This window comes from Rattus norvegicus, chromosome 1 (genome assembly GCF_021556685.1).
Source record: "Rattus norvegicus strain SHRSP/BbbUtx chromosome 1, alternate assembly SHRSP_T2T, whole genome shotgun sequence".
Classification (NCBI taxonomy): Eukaryota; Metazoa; Chordata; class Mammalia; order Rodentia; family Muridae; genus Rattus; species Rattus norvegicus.
This window is the reverse complement of record NC_141534.1, coordinates 14,484,955-14,502,918: the sequence shown is the minus strand read 5'-3', so window position 1 is coordinate 14,502,918 and position 17,964 is coordinate 14,484,955. Positions and strand designations below refer to the sequence as shown.

Sequence of the window (17,964 nt, the reverse complement as noted above, 5' to 3'; positions counted from 1 at the left end):
GATGTGAACACATGGTGTCAGAAGCCATTCCCTTCAATGTCCACTTAGCAGTTAGAAAGTAAAACTAAGAATGCCTCCTCTGGCCTTCTTAATTGTAATGTGAGTTTTGGATTAGTTAGCATCCTCCTTCTTTTTTTTTTTTTGGAGCTGGGTACCGAACCCAGGGCCTTGCGCTCGCTAGGCAAGCGATCTACCACTGAGCTAAATCCCCAACCCCAGCATCCTCCTTCTTAAAGTCCTGGTGTATAGAAAGTATATTTAGCAGGTATATAGGTGATTATATGCTTAAGTTAGGAACACAGTACTGTAAAATCTTGTATGCAGCATGACCCACTGAAGCTCGGTTTTACAGAGCACAGATTCATCTGGGTGAGACTGAGGGAAGGAGCAGGGGCTTAACCACATGTTTAGAAGGCATTTACACATCTCAGAGGCTTAACCAGAGCGCTCCTGGATGTGGAGTCAGAGAACCTTGGAAATGAGAAAATAGAAGATTGATGTTCTATTGGCGTCCCAATAAATAATTGGTACACTGATCACTCTTTTGTGAAAGAAAATTGGACACAAAGGAGTGTTTAGACTTGTGCCTCCCTTATTCTTGGTATAAGAGTAAGAGCAAAATGAAGGTGTCAGGATGTACTTGCTCTTGGTCTGAGCTATAGACAATCCTTACCCTGTTCTGTTACAACATACATTTGCCATCTTCACCCACAAGGATCCTTTCTCAGACCACCAGTAGATTCTTAATGCTACTGACAGTACCAAACCTGTGTGGTCTCTATTTTTTCCTGTACATACATACACACCAACAATTAATCTATAAAGTAGATTTTTATTAGACTGACGAAGACTAATCATAAAGCCCGGAGAGCTCAGCAATTAAGCATGCTGGTTGCTCTTCCAGATGACCTGGGTTTAATTCCTAGCACCTAAATGTCAGCTCACAGTCATCTCTAACTCCAGTCCCAGAGGATAAAATTTCCTCTTCTGGCTTCCTCAAGCCCCAGGCATGGAAGAGGTGTACAGACATGCGTGCAGGCAAATACTCAAACAGATAAAAATAAAAAGTAAATAAAAAAATAAACAAATAGTAAACATTAAAAAAAGAAACCAGTGATAGCAATAAATAACACTGACATCAGGCAGTCTGGTAACCCTATGAAGTGACCGCAGGTAGCTATCTACATCCTAATACATTTTCCTTGGAGAGTTAGGCACATAAGGTATCTGTGAAATACGCAGGCAGAGGTTTCTTACAGCATGTTGGAAATCTGAGACTTTATCTTAGAGAAAAGTTTAGGGACTGAATGTACAGATGCTAAATTATTAATGTGCACATCAAGGGTACTTTGAAAAGAGAGATTCTATTTTTATCTGTGATTTGTGAAGTAGAGAGTCAAGGCATAAGCCTTGGGGTTCAGTAGGAAAGACAGAACCCTCCATACAGCCATGCCTCCTGGGTACTACTTGGTTCCAGAAAGCCTATTTATATAGACTTGGTATACAGCATAAAAAAGTAACACACGCTACAATCAAGAAGGTAGGTAATGACACTATTGCTAATTTCCACCTGCCTTTCTCAGCATGAATTAACCCCGGCCTCTGTTTTTAGCTGTAAGGTATATGACTGTAAACCAGAAACTACCAGACCAACAGTTCAAATCTAACTCACTAACAGATTTTCTGTAAAACAGTTTTATTCCGACTTTGTGCTACGGCAATAGAAGTGAAGTTATAACCCAGATAGGATGACCTGCGAAGTCTGAAGTACTTGCTCTCTCTGACCCTTAACGAAAAGTTTGCCATCCCTAGTCTAAAATGTGAATTTGTCTAACTCTTTTATGTAGATGCATGCTTCGGTGCTTCTGAATTCTAACTAATGCCTAGTAATTATGTCTGTTTATTCATATGGAAGGGTGTTTGCTGCTACAATTGCAGACAATTAGCTATAATTACAGTGCTATGGGACGATTTTATTAGAGGCATAGAAATAGATTCATGACACTGAGAATAGAAATTATGATTCTCATTTATTTACCTTTAGAAAAGCTACAGTAAATCGCTACAAGGATATGAAAATAAACTAATCTAAGTCTAATTAAATAGCTCCATGTCTACAACCCCCATATGTTTGTTCTCCTTAGGCTATTCATTTACTATCAGCTTTTAGTGTCTAGGACTGGCAGAAGAGGAAGTCCAAAGAGGGAGGCAAGGTACCTCATTTCAGCCTTGCAAGGCCTGTCTGTAGAACTGTTCTCTGTCACCAGGTCTTAGAAGTCACATCCTCTAGCAGAGAAGGGAATCTGTGCACTGGTTTCAAAAATACCCTCTCAGGGAGAAAATTCAGAGAGGAATTTTTATCAGGATGATACGAGTTGCTGTAACTTTCTCCTTACTTCCTCGTGGGTATATTTGGGTAAGATGTTGAGTGAGTGGGTCTTCTGGTATAACTGGAAGCAGGGGTAATTTTGTCCCTGTTCCCACACTGCCCTAGGGGAGGTAGACTGTAAAGAGATTGGAGACTGTGTTCCTGGAGCTGGAGCCACATCTACAGACCTGTGCCTGCCTGCCTTGGATTACCTCAGACGTTGTTCTCAGGTACTGGGGAGGCCCCACTCACAGCTCCAAGCCCCCAAACATGCCTTAGAAGGTATTCATAAAAGACCAGCAAATATCTTTAACTGAGCCCTAGGAGAGGTTCCTTTATCTCCTTTACCTTGACCTCAAATCTCCTCATCTCCTAGGTGCTTTTTGCCTCCTGTTTCCTAGGAGAGGTGGGTCATGAGAAGGGGAAGCCGAAGTCTATGGGCCCCATTCTTCACTGGAGTCCCCTATAGACAAAAATATTTGACATATTGACAGTGACCTTAGTGAATTCATAAAAGTGTATAAAACTCAGATGATGAAAAATTGCTGCTGCTTTGTTGCCAGTAAGCCTTATTGCTTCTGCTTCCTGATATAAATGCTCTTGTCAACTACTTTTTTAAATGCAAATCACAATAACTTTTATTTGTTTTTAGAAGCCCTTCTAGTTTTGAGTCCTCTTTAATAATGATTTATAATCTTCCTATTTCCTAACACTGAGACTTCCCCGATATGTAAGTGTACTGTTTGGTGTGATTTTCTTACTTAGTTATTGGCCAAGATCTACAAAATGCCCTTAAAGCCAATATTCCTTAGTGGGAGACTTGCCAGTTTGCCACGAAGACTTCAGGAGCAGTCGGCAAGCAGTGAAGACGGAATTGAATCAGTCTTGTCAGATTTTGATGACGACACTGGTAAGTTGATTGATTTGACTAGGATTATTGTTCTTGATCCCAGATTCTTAGGACATAAATTAAGTTAGTTTACAGATCATAAGACGAGTCCTCCACTGCCGCGCCCACCTCGACCGGCAAGGAAGACGCAACACCGTTGGATCCTTCTCAATCAGCCTTTATTGCAGGAACACCTAGTTGATGATACCGGGACCCCGGGGAACAAAGGCACTTGCCTTAAGTACAAAACAGACAGCATGGCTAAGGACTTGTCCTCGGGGGATTGGTGGAGTAAAGACATCTTATTAACATGCTTATCAACTATGACCTAGTAAAGATGTCAGAAGAAAGCTAAAGGTGGTAGTAAATACAAGCGACCACTAGATGTCAGTGCTATAGATAAATGCTCCCAACACTCCACTTCTGTTTGTTTTTTTTTTTTTTTTTTTTTAAGTAATTTTATGCCAGGATAAAGTTTAACCAGAGTTTCCAAGGACTCCCTAAAATTGAAACTAACCCATTCTCCTTATATGGGTGCCTCTGTATAAAGCCATCATAATTATACAGATTTCACCAAATAAGTTTTGATTTCTCTTGAATTTAGCAAAGTCAGACAAAATTGCGCTGGTGTTTAAATGGGCTAGCACTAGCCTTCACTGGTTTCAAGGAAACACAATTGCTTCCCCTAAGACTGTCTGACTAGAGACCCAGGGGAAATTAAACCATTGCTGAAGAGAGACTATATTTGCGATAAGTGAGGCTAATAGGCTTAGGGAAAGAATACTTTTAAGACATTTATTTCAAAGTAGGTTCCATGAAATCTCCTGTGAACCAGACTATGATCTACTAAGACCAAGTGATTTTCCTGGTGAACTGGTTCCTGTTCACCTGTGGCCTGTCATCTCAGAAGACCTTGTCCTGTTCACGTCTACAAATATAAAGCAGACTCAGAAATAGGCCTACTTTCCAAGCACAGACTGTTTCAGACACTCTGGAGGATGCTTCTATTTTTTTTTTGTCTTTCGGTTCAAGGTGTGGTTAGAAGTTTACAGTATTCAATAGATCATCTTAAATGGTGAAACCTCCCTAAATCAGAGAAAACATAGGGAGGACCAGATACCTAACATAACAAATAAATTATGAAAAAGGATGAGTTTGACTTAACATTGAAAACTTTAACCAATGTGATTATGAGCAGAAGCTAATGTTGTCATCTATAATAGTTTTTGGATTTTGACTTGTACTAAAGGGAGAGAGAAAGAAGAAAAATAACTATGCTTAGTAGTGTAGTAGTAGTAGTATGGTATACAACCGCAGCAGAAGCTAGTGATACAGAGACAGGGAAATCCCAGGGGCCCACTAGCCAACCAGTGTAGCCCAAATGGTGAGCTCCAGGTTCAGTCAAAGACAGGTTCTCATTAGATGGAGGTTAATAGTGAAAGACAGATAACTTCTAGCTTCTACATGTGCGAACATGGCTACACGCATCTCTACACATATGTTCACCTAACCACTTCTCAGAATGATATATTCTCAGAAATCACCATGGATTTTCAAGGCCCATGTTTCTTGCCCCCACCCAATGGAAAATGCCAGCACTTACAAATCTAGATAAAATCTATAAAAGCAGAAACATACAGAGAATATATAGAGTCAGACACAATGGTATCTCCTTCTGTCAGTTATTACCAGTGTACAGCTAACTGCTCATGTGTGTTTTTCTTCTTTCTCTCTTCATATTAATCCAAACCAAAGCCCAAAACATTGCATTAAATCTATGAATGTTTCAGTAAACATGTTCTAAGGTTAAAGTGTGAAGAGCGCCCTGCTGCCCCCCTGCTCTTGTCCTCATCAGGCTCTTTGACTAGATCCAGAAAGTCTTTTAATCCAAAGTCTGATAAATCAGAGAAATGTATAAGTCTTAGGAACATTATACACATAAGGGGACAAGAGAGTGGAGAACAAAAAAGTGTGCATAGCACAACACACTCCCAGACTCGCAGGCAATGCTCAAAACCTCGTGTAGAGAGTGACGAGGACATGGAGATGTGGGCCAAGGTCATGAGTTCTAGAGTTGTTTCAAAGATTTATGTAGTAGAGAAGGGTATAGAAGCTAGTGGAAGCTGAGGATTACTCAACATATCTATTCTTCACGCTCACCGTGGCCCTAATTACCAGACTCTAGTGATCAAGGCTGTTCCCCATCCTTATGCATAACAATATCCCTTATCAAGTCATCTATATGGCTTGTTGTACATAGAAAGACAAGTCACATGGCCCTTTCCAAAGTCACCCTTCCTCCAGGGATTTGAGGCAGAAGTGGCAAACATATCAATGTGGCAAAAACAGAGATGGATCACCTTACCCCTGCCACGGTAAACAAAGCAGCTTGGCAGGGGTTAGGAGATAAGCTGGAGTTAGGGTCAGTGGAAGACTAGTTGCAGAGTCTGTGTGAGAGGACAGCAATTGTGAAAATGGTACTGAGGGCTACACTGCATGATGCATGTAATTAATGCCACTATAGTTACAAAGAAAACAACGGAAGTAGCTAATTTTGTTATTTTAAAATAACAGGCTGGGGAGGCTAGGGATGTATTTATTTGGAACAATGCTTACCTCACATGCATGATGCCCTGGGTTTGATCTCCAGCACCACATAAATATTACAGTGTGTAACAAGTGCCTGGTATCTACCTTGTCAGTTATCATGTCTAGCTTTGAATAGTCTATGTGTGCTTGTGATTTATATTTCGTACTTTTCACTGGGCTGGAAATTATGTATATTAGAAAACCCATGGTAGTATCTGAAAATATGTCAGTTCTTAATACTCTTTATGTATGTGTGTATTAGGTGCACATATGTGAGGTGGAGACTTCCAGTGAGAATTTCCAGGTCATCATTGGCTAACTAGTAAGTTCGAGGCTAGCTCCATGAGATCCTGTCTCTGAAGAAAAACAAGAGGATAGACAGAAATAAAGCTAAATGGACAATTTTCTATTTGTATTGTTTGCTGATTAGTTCCCAAGAAGCCTGATGATCATTGCAGTATAGAATTTACACACCCTATTGCCATTTTTAAAGGGTGGAGTTAGGGAAGAATTAGAGTCTTGTGTTTTCCTTTGACTTTGTGAGACCATATTAGTCGATCTTGGCCTGCTTGTAGGCACCTAGAGTTAAAGATCTGATTGACAACATCCCATTCACACATGCAGTTTGCCGGCATCTTGCAAGTATTATTCTTCCTGATGCGTAGCTGGATTTCGGAGAGGTCTGTGTTCTGTTTTCCAGGTCTGATAGACGTCTGGATCATCCTGTTGGAGCAGCTAACAGCAGCTGTGTCCATCTGTCCCCGACAACACCAACCTCCCACCTTAGATCTGCTCTTTGAACTGTTGAGAGACGTCACCAAGACACCTGGTAAATGTCTATATCTGTGTTTATTGGAGGAGGGGCTGTTAGGCACATAGCTATTTTTTAAGGTTGCAGCCTCCTTTCTTGTCCAGATCTTACGGCCTTTGCAGACCCAGTAGGAGAACTCAACAGATCACCCCCAGACCAAGCAGCCTCTTGTCATGGTGATTGGAATTGGAAAAAGATACCTACTGTCTAGGATGGTCCCCTGGGTAGCAAAGAGGCCCTAGAAATGCATCTCTTGTTCTGAGTTTTAAAAGCTTAGCATACATATTATTCATTTCAAAGTTCCCTCAGCCAAAGAAACTTTTTATAGAAATGTAAGGTGTTTTTATTAATGTAAGGTTAATTAATGTGAGGTTGTGTTATGGGTGGGTGCCCTGCCTGTATAAATGTCTGTGCACCGCACGCGTATAGTACTTGGAGACGCCAGAAGAGGGCATCAGATCCCCTGAAACTGGAGTCACAGACAACTGTGAGCTACCATGCAGGGGATGAGAATGGAATTCTGGTTCTCTAGACTAGGTTTAGTTAAGAGCAGCCAGTACTTTTCAATGGCTGAGCCATCTCTCCCAGCCTGAGATTTTAGAATTAGAACCTTAATGAAGCTACCTATTGATCCCACGGTGAGATGTCTAGTCATCATTTTTGAAGACTCGATTATTGACGCCTGCTTAACATTCATTGCAAAGGTTGTAGGTATTCTCATGTGTTTAAAAATTAAGAGTGCTCCACTAAACAAAGTTGTGCACCACGACTTCTAAAATATCTCATGTCTAACTAAGTACCATTTTCAATTTTCATATTAATTACCATATGATACATCTGAATAGTGTTTGATGTAAAAAAAAAAAAGTATTTCTTTTTGTGTTGCGTGTAATTTTATAAAACATGGCTTCCGCCTTCTCGGGAGCTCTGCCCACACTCCCAGCTAGGCTCCGATAAACCAATCTCACTCACCTTCGCCAACGGCTGTTCCTTCCCCCACTCCCACACCCCGCTCCCGGGAGCTGCCATTGCTCTTCCCAGCCCCTCATGGCTAGCCTTGCCAAGCCGCCGACAACGGCTCCGGCCGCCCTCTTTCCTCTCCTGCTCACCTTAGCACTGTGGATGGAAAACACTAGATGGTTTTTTATTTTAAAACTAGCCAGATAACTCAATGACTGGGTGAAGAATTTCCTGCCCTAATCTTATCAACTAGAACTCTCCATCTTCCTTTGCCTGCACCCAAAGCGGAGGCCACAAAACTCTAGGTGCCCCAAGACCTCCATGCCTGCAGCTTCCTACGCACTCCAAAGAGTGATCCGAAAGCCCTCCTTTTTCCTGTGTCCCTTCTCTTCCTCCCGGGACACAGAAGTCCCGCCTTTTTCCTTTCACCCAGCAATTGGCTTCCACCTTTTTTTATTGACACAGTCAAGAACTAATTAGGGAAACAACACCCCTCCTCACATATATGTTGACGTCTCTTAAATGCTAAAATAAAAATTTTGAACACTAAATGGAAAGCAATAACATTATGCCATTTATAAGGCGTTATTTTAAATGTGGAATCAGCTATGTGAAATTGTGTGCATTTATAAATATGCATTCACACATGTACACTCAAGAAGTGCTTTAAGGAAATATGCTAAAATGGAATTATATCTATATGTAAGTTCTGTTTCTCTATATTATGTAATTTTCATGTTATCTTTGATATTTTTTTTTCTGATTGGATCTTACTGTGTAGCTCGTACTGGCCTGAAACTAGTAATCTTGACCCCCAAGTGCTAGGAGATTTAGCATGTGCCAGCCCACCCTATTTGTACCTTGCTTTTAAAATCGATTTGTGAAAATCTACTAATATTTCTTTAAGGGAGCACAAAGATAATCTTTATAGCATTGCCTACAGAATAAAAAAAAAAGACATCTCATGTCTTAAATGTTCATGGGCACTGAAATTGGCTGATAAATTATACCTATGAATAATGGAAATAGTATATCAGTGAAATTAAGGACTGTTTAATAGGAACTCTGTTCTTCATAGTTAAGAAAAAGTAGACTTTAGGGGCTAGAGAGATGGCTCAGAGGTTAAGAGCACTGACTGCTCTTCCAGAGGTCCTGAGTTCAAATCCCAGCAACCACATGGTGGCTCACAACCATCTGTAATGGGATCCTCTGATGCCCTCTTCTGGTATGTGTCTGAAGACAGCTACAGTGTACTCACATATAATAAATAAATCTTTATTTTTTTTTAAAAAAAAAGTAGACTTTGAAGCTCTAAGATACTGTAGTAGAAAATGCCTGAAATCACAAAGCTATTATTCAAGTGGCTCTGCCAGGAAAACTCAAGTCCAAGAGTTCAAAGCCTATCTGGACAACAGAGTGAGACTCAGACTATTATAAATAAAACTATATACCTAGATGTTCCATATAAGTATATATATTTTGACATTCTTTCCTAAATACACATATGTGTTTGTATGTTTTTATCTGAGGACTAAGATCAAGAGACATTTTAGCTTTGAATTTTTGATGTGTATTCATATGCCTGCATGAGCTAAAATCATGCAAAGAAGAAAAATCTCCATTATTGCTCCCCAGTGAGCTTTCAATTCTTCCCACACTTTATCAGAGAATGGAGAGGTTTTTTTTTTTTTTTTTTTTTTTTTTGAAAGAGATCTTTGATACAGTCATGGCAAGAAACCCCCACGCCCCTTGAAATCACAATTCTAACCCTGCCCTTTCCTTTCCAGGCCCAGGGTTTGGAATCTATGCAGTCGTTCACCTTCTCCTTCCCGTGATGTCTCTTTGGCTCCGCCGTAGCCACAAGGACCATTCCTACTGGGATGTGGCATCCGCTAACTTCAAGCACGCCATTGGTCTGTCTTGTGAGCTGGTGGTGGAACACATCCAGAGTTTCCTACACTCAGGTAGCTGTAGAGCCCGAGCCCTTGTGGGCATCGCTGTCTCAGAGGAAGGGGAAGCCTGGTGCACATGCCTTCGCTGAAGGCACGACGCCTAATAGCTGTGCATAAGAAGAAGAAAAGGGTATTCAAGTGCACAGCTTTTAAAATCCTTCCTAGCTAGGGTATGCAGAGGTGGAACATCTTGTCGTTTGTGGTTCCTCATATAAAGAAAGCAAATAGAAGAAACAGAATTTAGAAAAGGCTCTGGTTACCAGCAAGGAGTTACTTATCGGGACGGGGATAAAGGGAAGCTTCTTAATGCCTGTGGGCAGGCAGGACAGCAGCCTGGGGACCTAAGCAGGGACCTCTGTGAAGTGAGATTCTTGCTCACCAAGCTGCTTTGGGAGGTCTGGGAGGAAGGAGAAACATAGCTTCTAAACAGAAGGGGGAAATACGTGGAAGCCCAAAGAGGCCTCCTTGCTGAGAAAGACAAGAGACCAAGCAGAGTGTTGGCCCCAAGGAGTTTACAGCAAGAGTAAGAAATCACATCTGAACTAAATTCAGTGAAGATCATTTGTCCTGCAAAATAAAAATGCTTCATGAAGAGGGAAGAATTTCCACAGCAGATGAAGGAGGGAGCGGAATCCTCACGTAGACCGTGAGTGAGGCTCAGGGGGTTGACATTTTTGAGTGGAAGATACCACTGAACATTGCATCTGTGGCATCACAAGGACCCCAAGAAAAGCAGACAGACACATTCCTTGAGGTGACAATTGGACAGGCTTTGGGGATCTCCCGTTTCCTTCAGTCTGCAAATGATGGGCAGATGAAAGGCAGATTGACAAGGTTCAGAAATCACGAAGCTGTGACGGGATCGTTTTGTTTTCCAGGAGCACTTCAATGTAATTCGGTTTTCATCACCTGGGAAAGTATATTTGAATTTTCCTCTCTAGATGCTTTTTTTTTTTTTCAGCAACTCGTTTTCAGGTCGTATGTTACCATTTTCTGTCTTGTTTGAGTAGATTAATTACATGCTAGACTTTGAATGACACACGCAAGTGAACCACATGTTTCATCTTGCTTTTGTCTATAAATGAGATAAATGTCAAAATTGGATAAAAGGACTCCAAGAACGACATTGCTTTGCTCTATTTTGTCTGTTTTGACCAGGTGCAAGGGAAGTTATGCACCATTCCTTTTTTCTTCTCCCCAAATGTATATCTTTTTATGTCTCAGACTTTCCTCTTTTACCGGAGATGGCCATTTCATTCTCTCCCTTTACACTCGAGTTCTGAGAGTCTTTTTTCCTTCTTCCTGCAGACATTAGGTACGAGAGTATGATCAACACCATGCTGAAGGACCTCTTTGAGCTGCTGGTAGTATGTGTGGCCAAGCCCACAGAAACCATCTCCAGAGTGGGCTGTTCCTGCATCAGGTGAGGAAAGGGTCCCTTGGCTCTCTACAGGGGTGGGGTCTTATCATAGAATCCCAAGGAATTGTCTTTTATGGTAGCGACTCCCTTTTGGATTACCTTTCGGAAATAATTTATAATTAGTACTCCTTCTTTGGTGTTCATTCATCATGTGCTCAGTGTAGAAGGAGAAAAGGGGGATGGTTTGCCTGGAGGGAAAGGAGGAGAGTGAGAATTAAAGATGGGTGGAACCTGAGATTTAGTGCCCACTGCCAGCTCTTCCTCACCAGGTAGATTGCTTCAATCCGTTCCTGTGTTCTGTGTACCCCTTTGCGGGGTCCTCTTAAGTCTTAGGATCTCGCTCTAACACCCTACTCCTAACAAGCCCTATTTTGGAGTCCAGAATATCGTTCCCATGTACAATGAGGACATAAGATTCTTGTGAAAATGTTACTAGGTAGCTACACCCTCCCATCCCTTTAGTGTCAAGAAACTGGGAATGATGACAGATCTGCCAGGTACACATCTGTAATCCCAGAACTCAGGAGGGAGATTAAAGAGAGTCTGAGTTCAAAGTCACTCTAGGCTATGCAGCAAGGCCATTTCTCAAAGGAAAATAATAACAACCAAGAGAGAGAGTCACTGAAAACTGATAACACTGACACCTACAGAGGGGGTTAATTATAAATACGCAGAAAGAATAAGGGGTGTGGGGAACAGGATGGTAACAATGGTGGCACTTGGTTCCTACTCCAAAGTGATTTTCTTCATTATTTTTCTATTGCTACAAATAAAAACACCTTTTATAAGTTGAAGGCAACTTTACCAAAGGAATCAGTTAATTGGGCTCTCAGTTCTACAGGGTTAGTATCTGTGATGGTGGAGCAAGGGCCTGTCAGTAGGAACTGCTGAGAGCTCACGACTCAAACTGCAGGCAGAGAGCAGAGAGAGCACAGCACTTAGGATGGTCAAAGGCTTTCAAAACCTTAAAGAAGCCCTCCCCCTAGTGCCACACCCCCTCCAACAAGGCCACACATCTTAATCCTCCCCAAACAGAGACTTCCTGGAACATTGCATTTCAATTGCCACAGTTAAGTCTTCACTAGGTGATAACACTAGCTGGGAGAGCAAGGGACCAGGCACAGGGAGATAAGAGTAAGTGACAAGAAGAGTTTGCGTCTTGTTTTTCATAGCTATGATTTGTAGAGGAGTGGTAACAAATGGGGTCAGAATGGGAAAGTGGATGAAAGGTACTTAGCCTTGCCTATTGAGCCTAAGGTGGTCGGCTTGCAATAGAAATCCATTGATATTTCTAAATTAAAGGGGTAGGTATTAGTATCTGGACAAGGAAATACCAGAGGGGGGGTGGAAGGCAGGAGGAGGCTAGCGAGGCATCTGCAGGATGAACCTGTGCACAATTCAACATTGAAGACACCACCATTCCCGGACTGAGGCCATGCCTTTTGGCAGGTACGTCCTGGTGACGGCAGGTCCCGTGTTCACAGAAGAGATGTGGAGACTGGCATGCTGTGCTCTTCAGGATGCTTTCTCTGCCACACTGAAGCCGGTGAAGGTAAGATATGACGAGGAGGGATGCAGAATTGTCTTCTTCTCCCTTGGCCACCTGATGCTTGGTCAGTCTGAACGCCTGAGTTCTGCTACCTTTCTTTTATGAGGCAGCTGCACGGTAGCAGGACACGAGGAAAGAAAAATCCTAGGCTGGTTATCTTGTCTATGTCTGATTGGAGATTGGGCCTGGCACTCTGAACCAAGTCAAACCTTATGAACGCCCGCTGTTCCTTCCTAGGACCTGCTAGGCTGCTTCCACAGTGGCACGGAGGGCTTCAGTGGGGAAGGCTGTCAGGTGCGAGTAGCAGCACCGTCTTCCTCCCCAAGTGCCGAGGCAGAGTACTGGCGCATCCGGGCCATGGCCCAGCAGGTAAGAGCTGTGCTGTGGGTGTTGGGGACTCCAGAAGCTAGGCTGCATCATCCTGAATGTCCGGTGTCACTGGGACCTTCCACTCTCTTGCAGATATACACACTGAGGCTTTGAGTTTTCTGCCAGTATCACATTCCCACCGGAATGAATGGCTTTAGCTCCTTCTCCCCCATACCATCATTGGCTGCATCCTTTAGTTCTCAGATCAGAGTCTGGATCTCATCTACACCTTGCTTAGGCTACTTAGAAGAGTTTCCTAAATATGTAGGAGGGTTTTCTAAATACTATTGCTGCTAAATATGGGTGACTAAAAATGGTCCGTGTATTACATTTTTATCACCTAAACAACAGAACACAGTCCTTAATATTTTTGCATGACTTAGCACATTTGAGTTGAATACAGCCAATCCTTAAAAATGTCTCCATACAACCTGGGTTTGGTTCTTAGTGCCCACAGCAGATGGCTTACAAGCACTTGTAATACCAGTTCCTGGGGGAAGTCTGTTGAGAAATTCCCTGGTTGCTTCTAAAGGGCTTACCCCAGCAGTGCTCAGCAAAGGAGACAAGAAAGATCCCTCCACATTCAACTTCTCTCCTCCTCTTTGAGCACATTCATGTCTTAAGACATGACTATTGGTTCTGAAGGGAAGAGGCATGTCCAAAGGAAGGATCCATGTTCTTTATGCCAAAGCAGGAACGGAAGAAAAGTAAGGTTGCATTGAAGGGCCCCCTCCACAGGATGGCAACTGTGGCCAAGGTAGAGTCCATCAGGGATGACTTCTGTAAACAGGAAGCTGTGGCACCTGCTTCAGTTTTCACATGTGTACACATAGGTGAAGACCTGTGTGCAAGCATGCAGTAAGTATGTTAGAAATGACAGCTGGGCATGGGCATGGGAGCTAATGTCTACAATTCAGCACTAAGGAGGCAGAGGTAGCCTAGGCTACAGAGTGAGCTCTAAGTCAGCTTGGTGATCCCCTGTCAAACTCAGCAAACAGTGGGGACGTCAGTAGAGAACCCTCTCTTGAGATCAGGGAGTTGTTTCACTCCGTCGTGTTTCTCTTTCTTCAGTTCCAAACTTCCTTTCTATATTTACAGTTTTAAAAAAAAAATCCAGTTTGTTCAATTACAAGTTAATTGTTCATCACAGTGGGGGAAAAGTTTCCTTGAATAAAATGGTCTTTTAAGTCAAAAGAAGTGAAATCATTTGGAACAGAGATATGATAGACGTTTGGTATAGAGAGGTCCACAAAGGAGCTGAGAGTTTTAGCTTCCTTCATTTGTTTGCTTGAGAAACAGTCCTGGCTGTCCTGGAATTAAAAGCATAAACCACCATGCTTGACTGAGGCTTTGTTTCTCAGACCTACTTGGATATAAAAATCAGAGATAAGGGGCAAAGTGTAAAGTGCTTGCTTAACATATGTAAGTCCCTCCAGAACTGATATACACATATATTATATATTTGTGTGTATATATATGTATACTTACATGTATATCTGTATATGTATGTTTATATATACATTTTAATTGTGTATGTTTACATCCATTTTATATACACATATACATATATGTGTGTGTGCATATATTATAAAATACAGTTGCCATCCTATTGAAGAGCTTCTTCATTGTAGCATATATATATAGATAGATATAGATATAGATATAGATATAGATATAGATATAGATATAGATATAGATATAGATATAGATATATAGATACGTTTTTACAAACATAACTCCTGTCCTGGTTAGTTTTTGGTTACCTTGCCACAGCTAGGCTCATCTGGGCAAAGGAAACCTCAATTGAAATTGGCCCATCAGTCGGGGCAATTCCCTGATGATTAATGTGGAGCTACCCCGGGGTTGGCATTCTTTGGTGTATACAAAAAGCAGCCTGAGCAAGCCGAGGGACAAAGCTTGTAGCAGCAATCCTCCATGGTCTCCGCTTCCATTCTTGCCTCCCGGTTCCTGGATGAGCTCCAGACTTTCCTCCTAGATGGACTATAACCCTATAACCCTTTCTTCGCCAGGTTGCTTTTGGCCATGGTGTGTGTCACAGCGATAGGAAGCAAGCGAGTACCAACCCCCGTTCTGTTCCCTAGTTCAATACTTGGGGCATAATGAACTGATATGTGATAGGACACTGATAGATTTGTTAGTATCGGTAGACAGTGTTTATTGTTTGTTCTGTTATAATGTTTACGTATGTACTATATGTGAATCTTATTTAATTCATAAGCTATAACAGGTAGAAGTCATCGTCATCCTGTTTCATAGGTAAAGACATGGGTAGAAAAAAATTACTGACCGAGGACGACCAGCAAACGTCAGTGACGTTGGTAGATGCGGGCATCAGGACCGCCCTCCCTTTGTGTATTCCTGCAGGTGTTTATGTTGGACACCCAGTCCTCACCAAAGACTCCAAACAACTTCGACCATGCCCAGTCCTGTCAGCTCATCATTGAACTGCCTCCTGATGAGAGACCAAACGGACATGCCAAGAAAAGGTACTGTGCTGTAAACACAGCAGCCCCTAGATGAGAGAGCTCGTCAGCCCTCCCACCTCTCACTCCTTTTAACCCAAGCTTTAGCTAGGAACACAAACCACGTTGTATAGTCATTTAACAAAGGTTTTCATAAAAATGGTAAGCCTCTTAACCAAGTTCCATGCATGTCGTGTGTGTTATTTAATCAGCCATAGGGAGCTACCACAGGCTGGGTGACGGACAGCACAGGCGTTTCTTCTCTGAAGGTCAGAGATCAAAGTGTGGGCTTCATTTGTTCTTTCGGCTTGTGGATCACTGCCTGAGTTCTCACGTAGTGACTTCTGCTTTCATATACAGACTTCCTCTAGCAAAGGCTGTATGTACATTGGATTAAGATCCACCCAGTGACCTCGTTTTTACTTAATTAACTTCCTAAACATGCTTCCTATAAATATGGTCACATTCTGACTAGGAACTAGGAGCTTTTGGACAGGATACAATCTGGTTCATAAAATCATATGTGTAGTAATATTTTATTTTAGAGGCTATTAAATTTTTAAACAAAAATCAGAACAAGCAGTTGTGCCCAGAATCCAAAGCCAGATAGACATTATAGCAAGACTGTTTGAAATACAACAGTTATGATATTTTAGATTGGTATAGTTTGGACCATTTCAAAAAGATCCCCATCTTACCAGAAGAAGAAAAAAGTTTCTCTTTTTAAATATCTTTTTTACTATCGGGCCTGAAATTCCAAAGCTCCCTGTCTTTGCCTCAACACATTAACATTAGCAATTGTCTATTTAACACTATATAAAGGCAAAACACTTAAAGCCCCACTCTCATTCTAACCCATGAGGACAAGCAAGCCAAGTATCCAAGAGTCGTCAAGTGGGGAAGCCAAGAGCAAAACCAAGGTCTATCAGAGCATAGGACCTCAACCCTTCACCACTTTGGGCAGTGAGGTAGAGTAATGGGTGGGGTGGGGAGGTGGGGAGGTGGGGTTTCATTCCTCCAAACTTGTGTTTTAATCCTGGCTGCCCAGGTTATGTTTAGAAGGTGGAGCCTTTGGTAAGTCATGATTTTTGAACCCTTCATGAATGGAATTAATGCCATAAGGAAAAACAGAGGCACTCCCCAGTCACTATATTAAGGACACAGCCAAAAGACAGATTCTACAGCTACCAGAAAGCCTTTACCAGAATACGGCCATACTGGTACTCTATTCTTAAATTTCCTACCTCCAAAACAGTATGAAATTAACCTCTTTTATTATAAACAGGGAACTCTGTGGAGTTTCTCTATTGCAACCTGCACAAAGACCACTGTTGCTGTTGAATAGACTCTGGGCGATTTGTGTAACAGCTTGTTAATATAGATACTCGAATACTATAGCCATTCAGATTAGATTTCCAGGGAATATTTTAACTAAGCCTTGGTGTACCAAAAATACACGGAATATATATTTAAGTTATGATACATGAATAAAAATAAAATATTCATGGACCTGTCACACAAAAGAGAACTTTAATAGTAACTCATAAATTCCTCCCAAATTCTAGCTCTGTCTATCTGGCATCAATTTTTAAGTCATTTGCTTTATATGTTAAAGATAACAAAAAAGAGAAGATACTGCCTTGCCATTTGAGGGTGTCACTTTGAAATAAAAATGACAGAAAAGTGAGTAGCTCTGTAAAGGACATCCCTTCCTAGTTTGGATCCTCACCTTGAAGACTTGAAGCACTTAGACAAAATTGGTAGTATTCGAGTTTCCCTCCTGTTGTCTGTGGTAACACTCAGACCAAAAGTAACTGGAGGAAGAAAGGGTTCAATTGGTTTACACTTCTAGATCCTAGTCCACCACTGAAGGAAGTCATGGCAGGAAACTTGAATCGTAAAGCATACATTTGGTGGCCCTCTCACAAGCTCATACCTAACTAACTTTCTCATACTGAAGACTGCCTGCCTAGGAAATGGTACTGCCCACAGTGATCTAGAGTCTCCTGTAACAGAAAGACAGTCAGTACAATCCCTCACAGACAGGTCCACAGACCAGTATGACAATGTCTTAGCTGGAATGTTTTATCAGGTGACTCTAGACTCTTGTCAAGTTGACCTCTAATGCAATTAGGACAGGTAGTTTCTAGAACTTTTTGCAGAGGAATAAATATTCAGATTTCCTAATACTGCATAACTTATAAAAAAGTTATCTACATAGGCACTGGGAGAAAGGGAGGAGGGTACATTCCTGTTCAATGTACAGAGTTTCTCCCTGAGGTGATGAAAAGGTTCTACAGAGACGGTGATGCTTAAATCAGCAATGGTAACTATACTTAGAACTACTGAATTGAATAGTTAAAAGACAGTCGTGTGTGTGTGTGTGTGTGTGTGTGTGTGTGTGTGTCTGTGCACACGTTTGTACACAAGCACTCATATACGTTGAAGTCATTTAAGCTGTTTCACAGGGTTACTTATTTGGGTTGATAACTCTCTATTACTAATTTCACCCTAACTGACAATCACAGTTTTCCCCCAGTTGACAGCCAAGTGATCTTAAAAGTCAGCATTTAG

General features: G+C 41.7%; 1 protein-coding gene across 2 annotated transcripts in view; it reads left to right on the top strand.

Annotated features, from left to right (window-relative positions):
• The window catches only part of Arfgef3 (ARFGEF family member 3), a 159,219-nt gene that overhangs the window by 128,849 nt on the left and 12,406 nt on the right, over positions 1-17,964 (top strand). For both annotated transcript variants that reach the window (XM_087655188.1, NM_001427849.1), the window contains 8 exon segments: positions 2,495-2,598; positions 3,134-3,278; positions 6,547-6,675; positions 9,405-9,581; positions 10,878-10,992; positions 12,439-12,541; positions 12,776-12,907; positions 15,293-15,414. In XM_087655188.1, coding sequence (XP_087511314.1) covers positions 2,495-2,598; positions 3,134-3,278; positions 6,547-6,675; positions 9,405-9,581; positions 10,878-10,992; positions 12,439-12,541; positions 12,776-12,907; positions 15,293-15,414 — 1,027 coding nt within the window.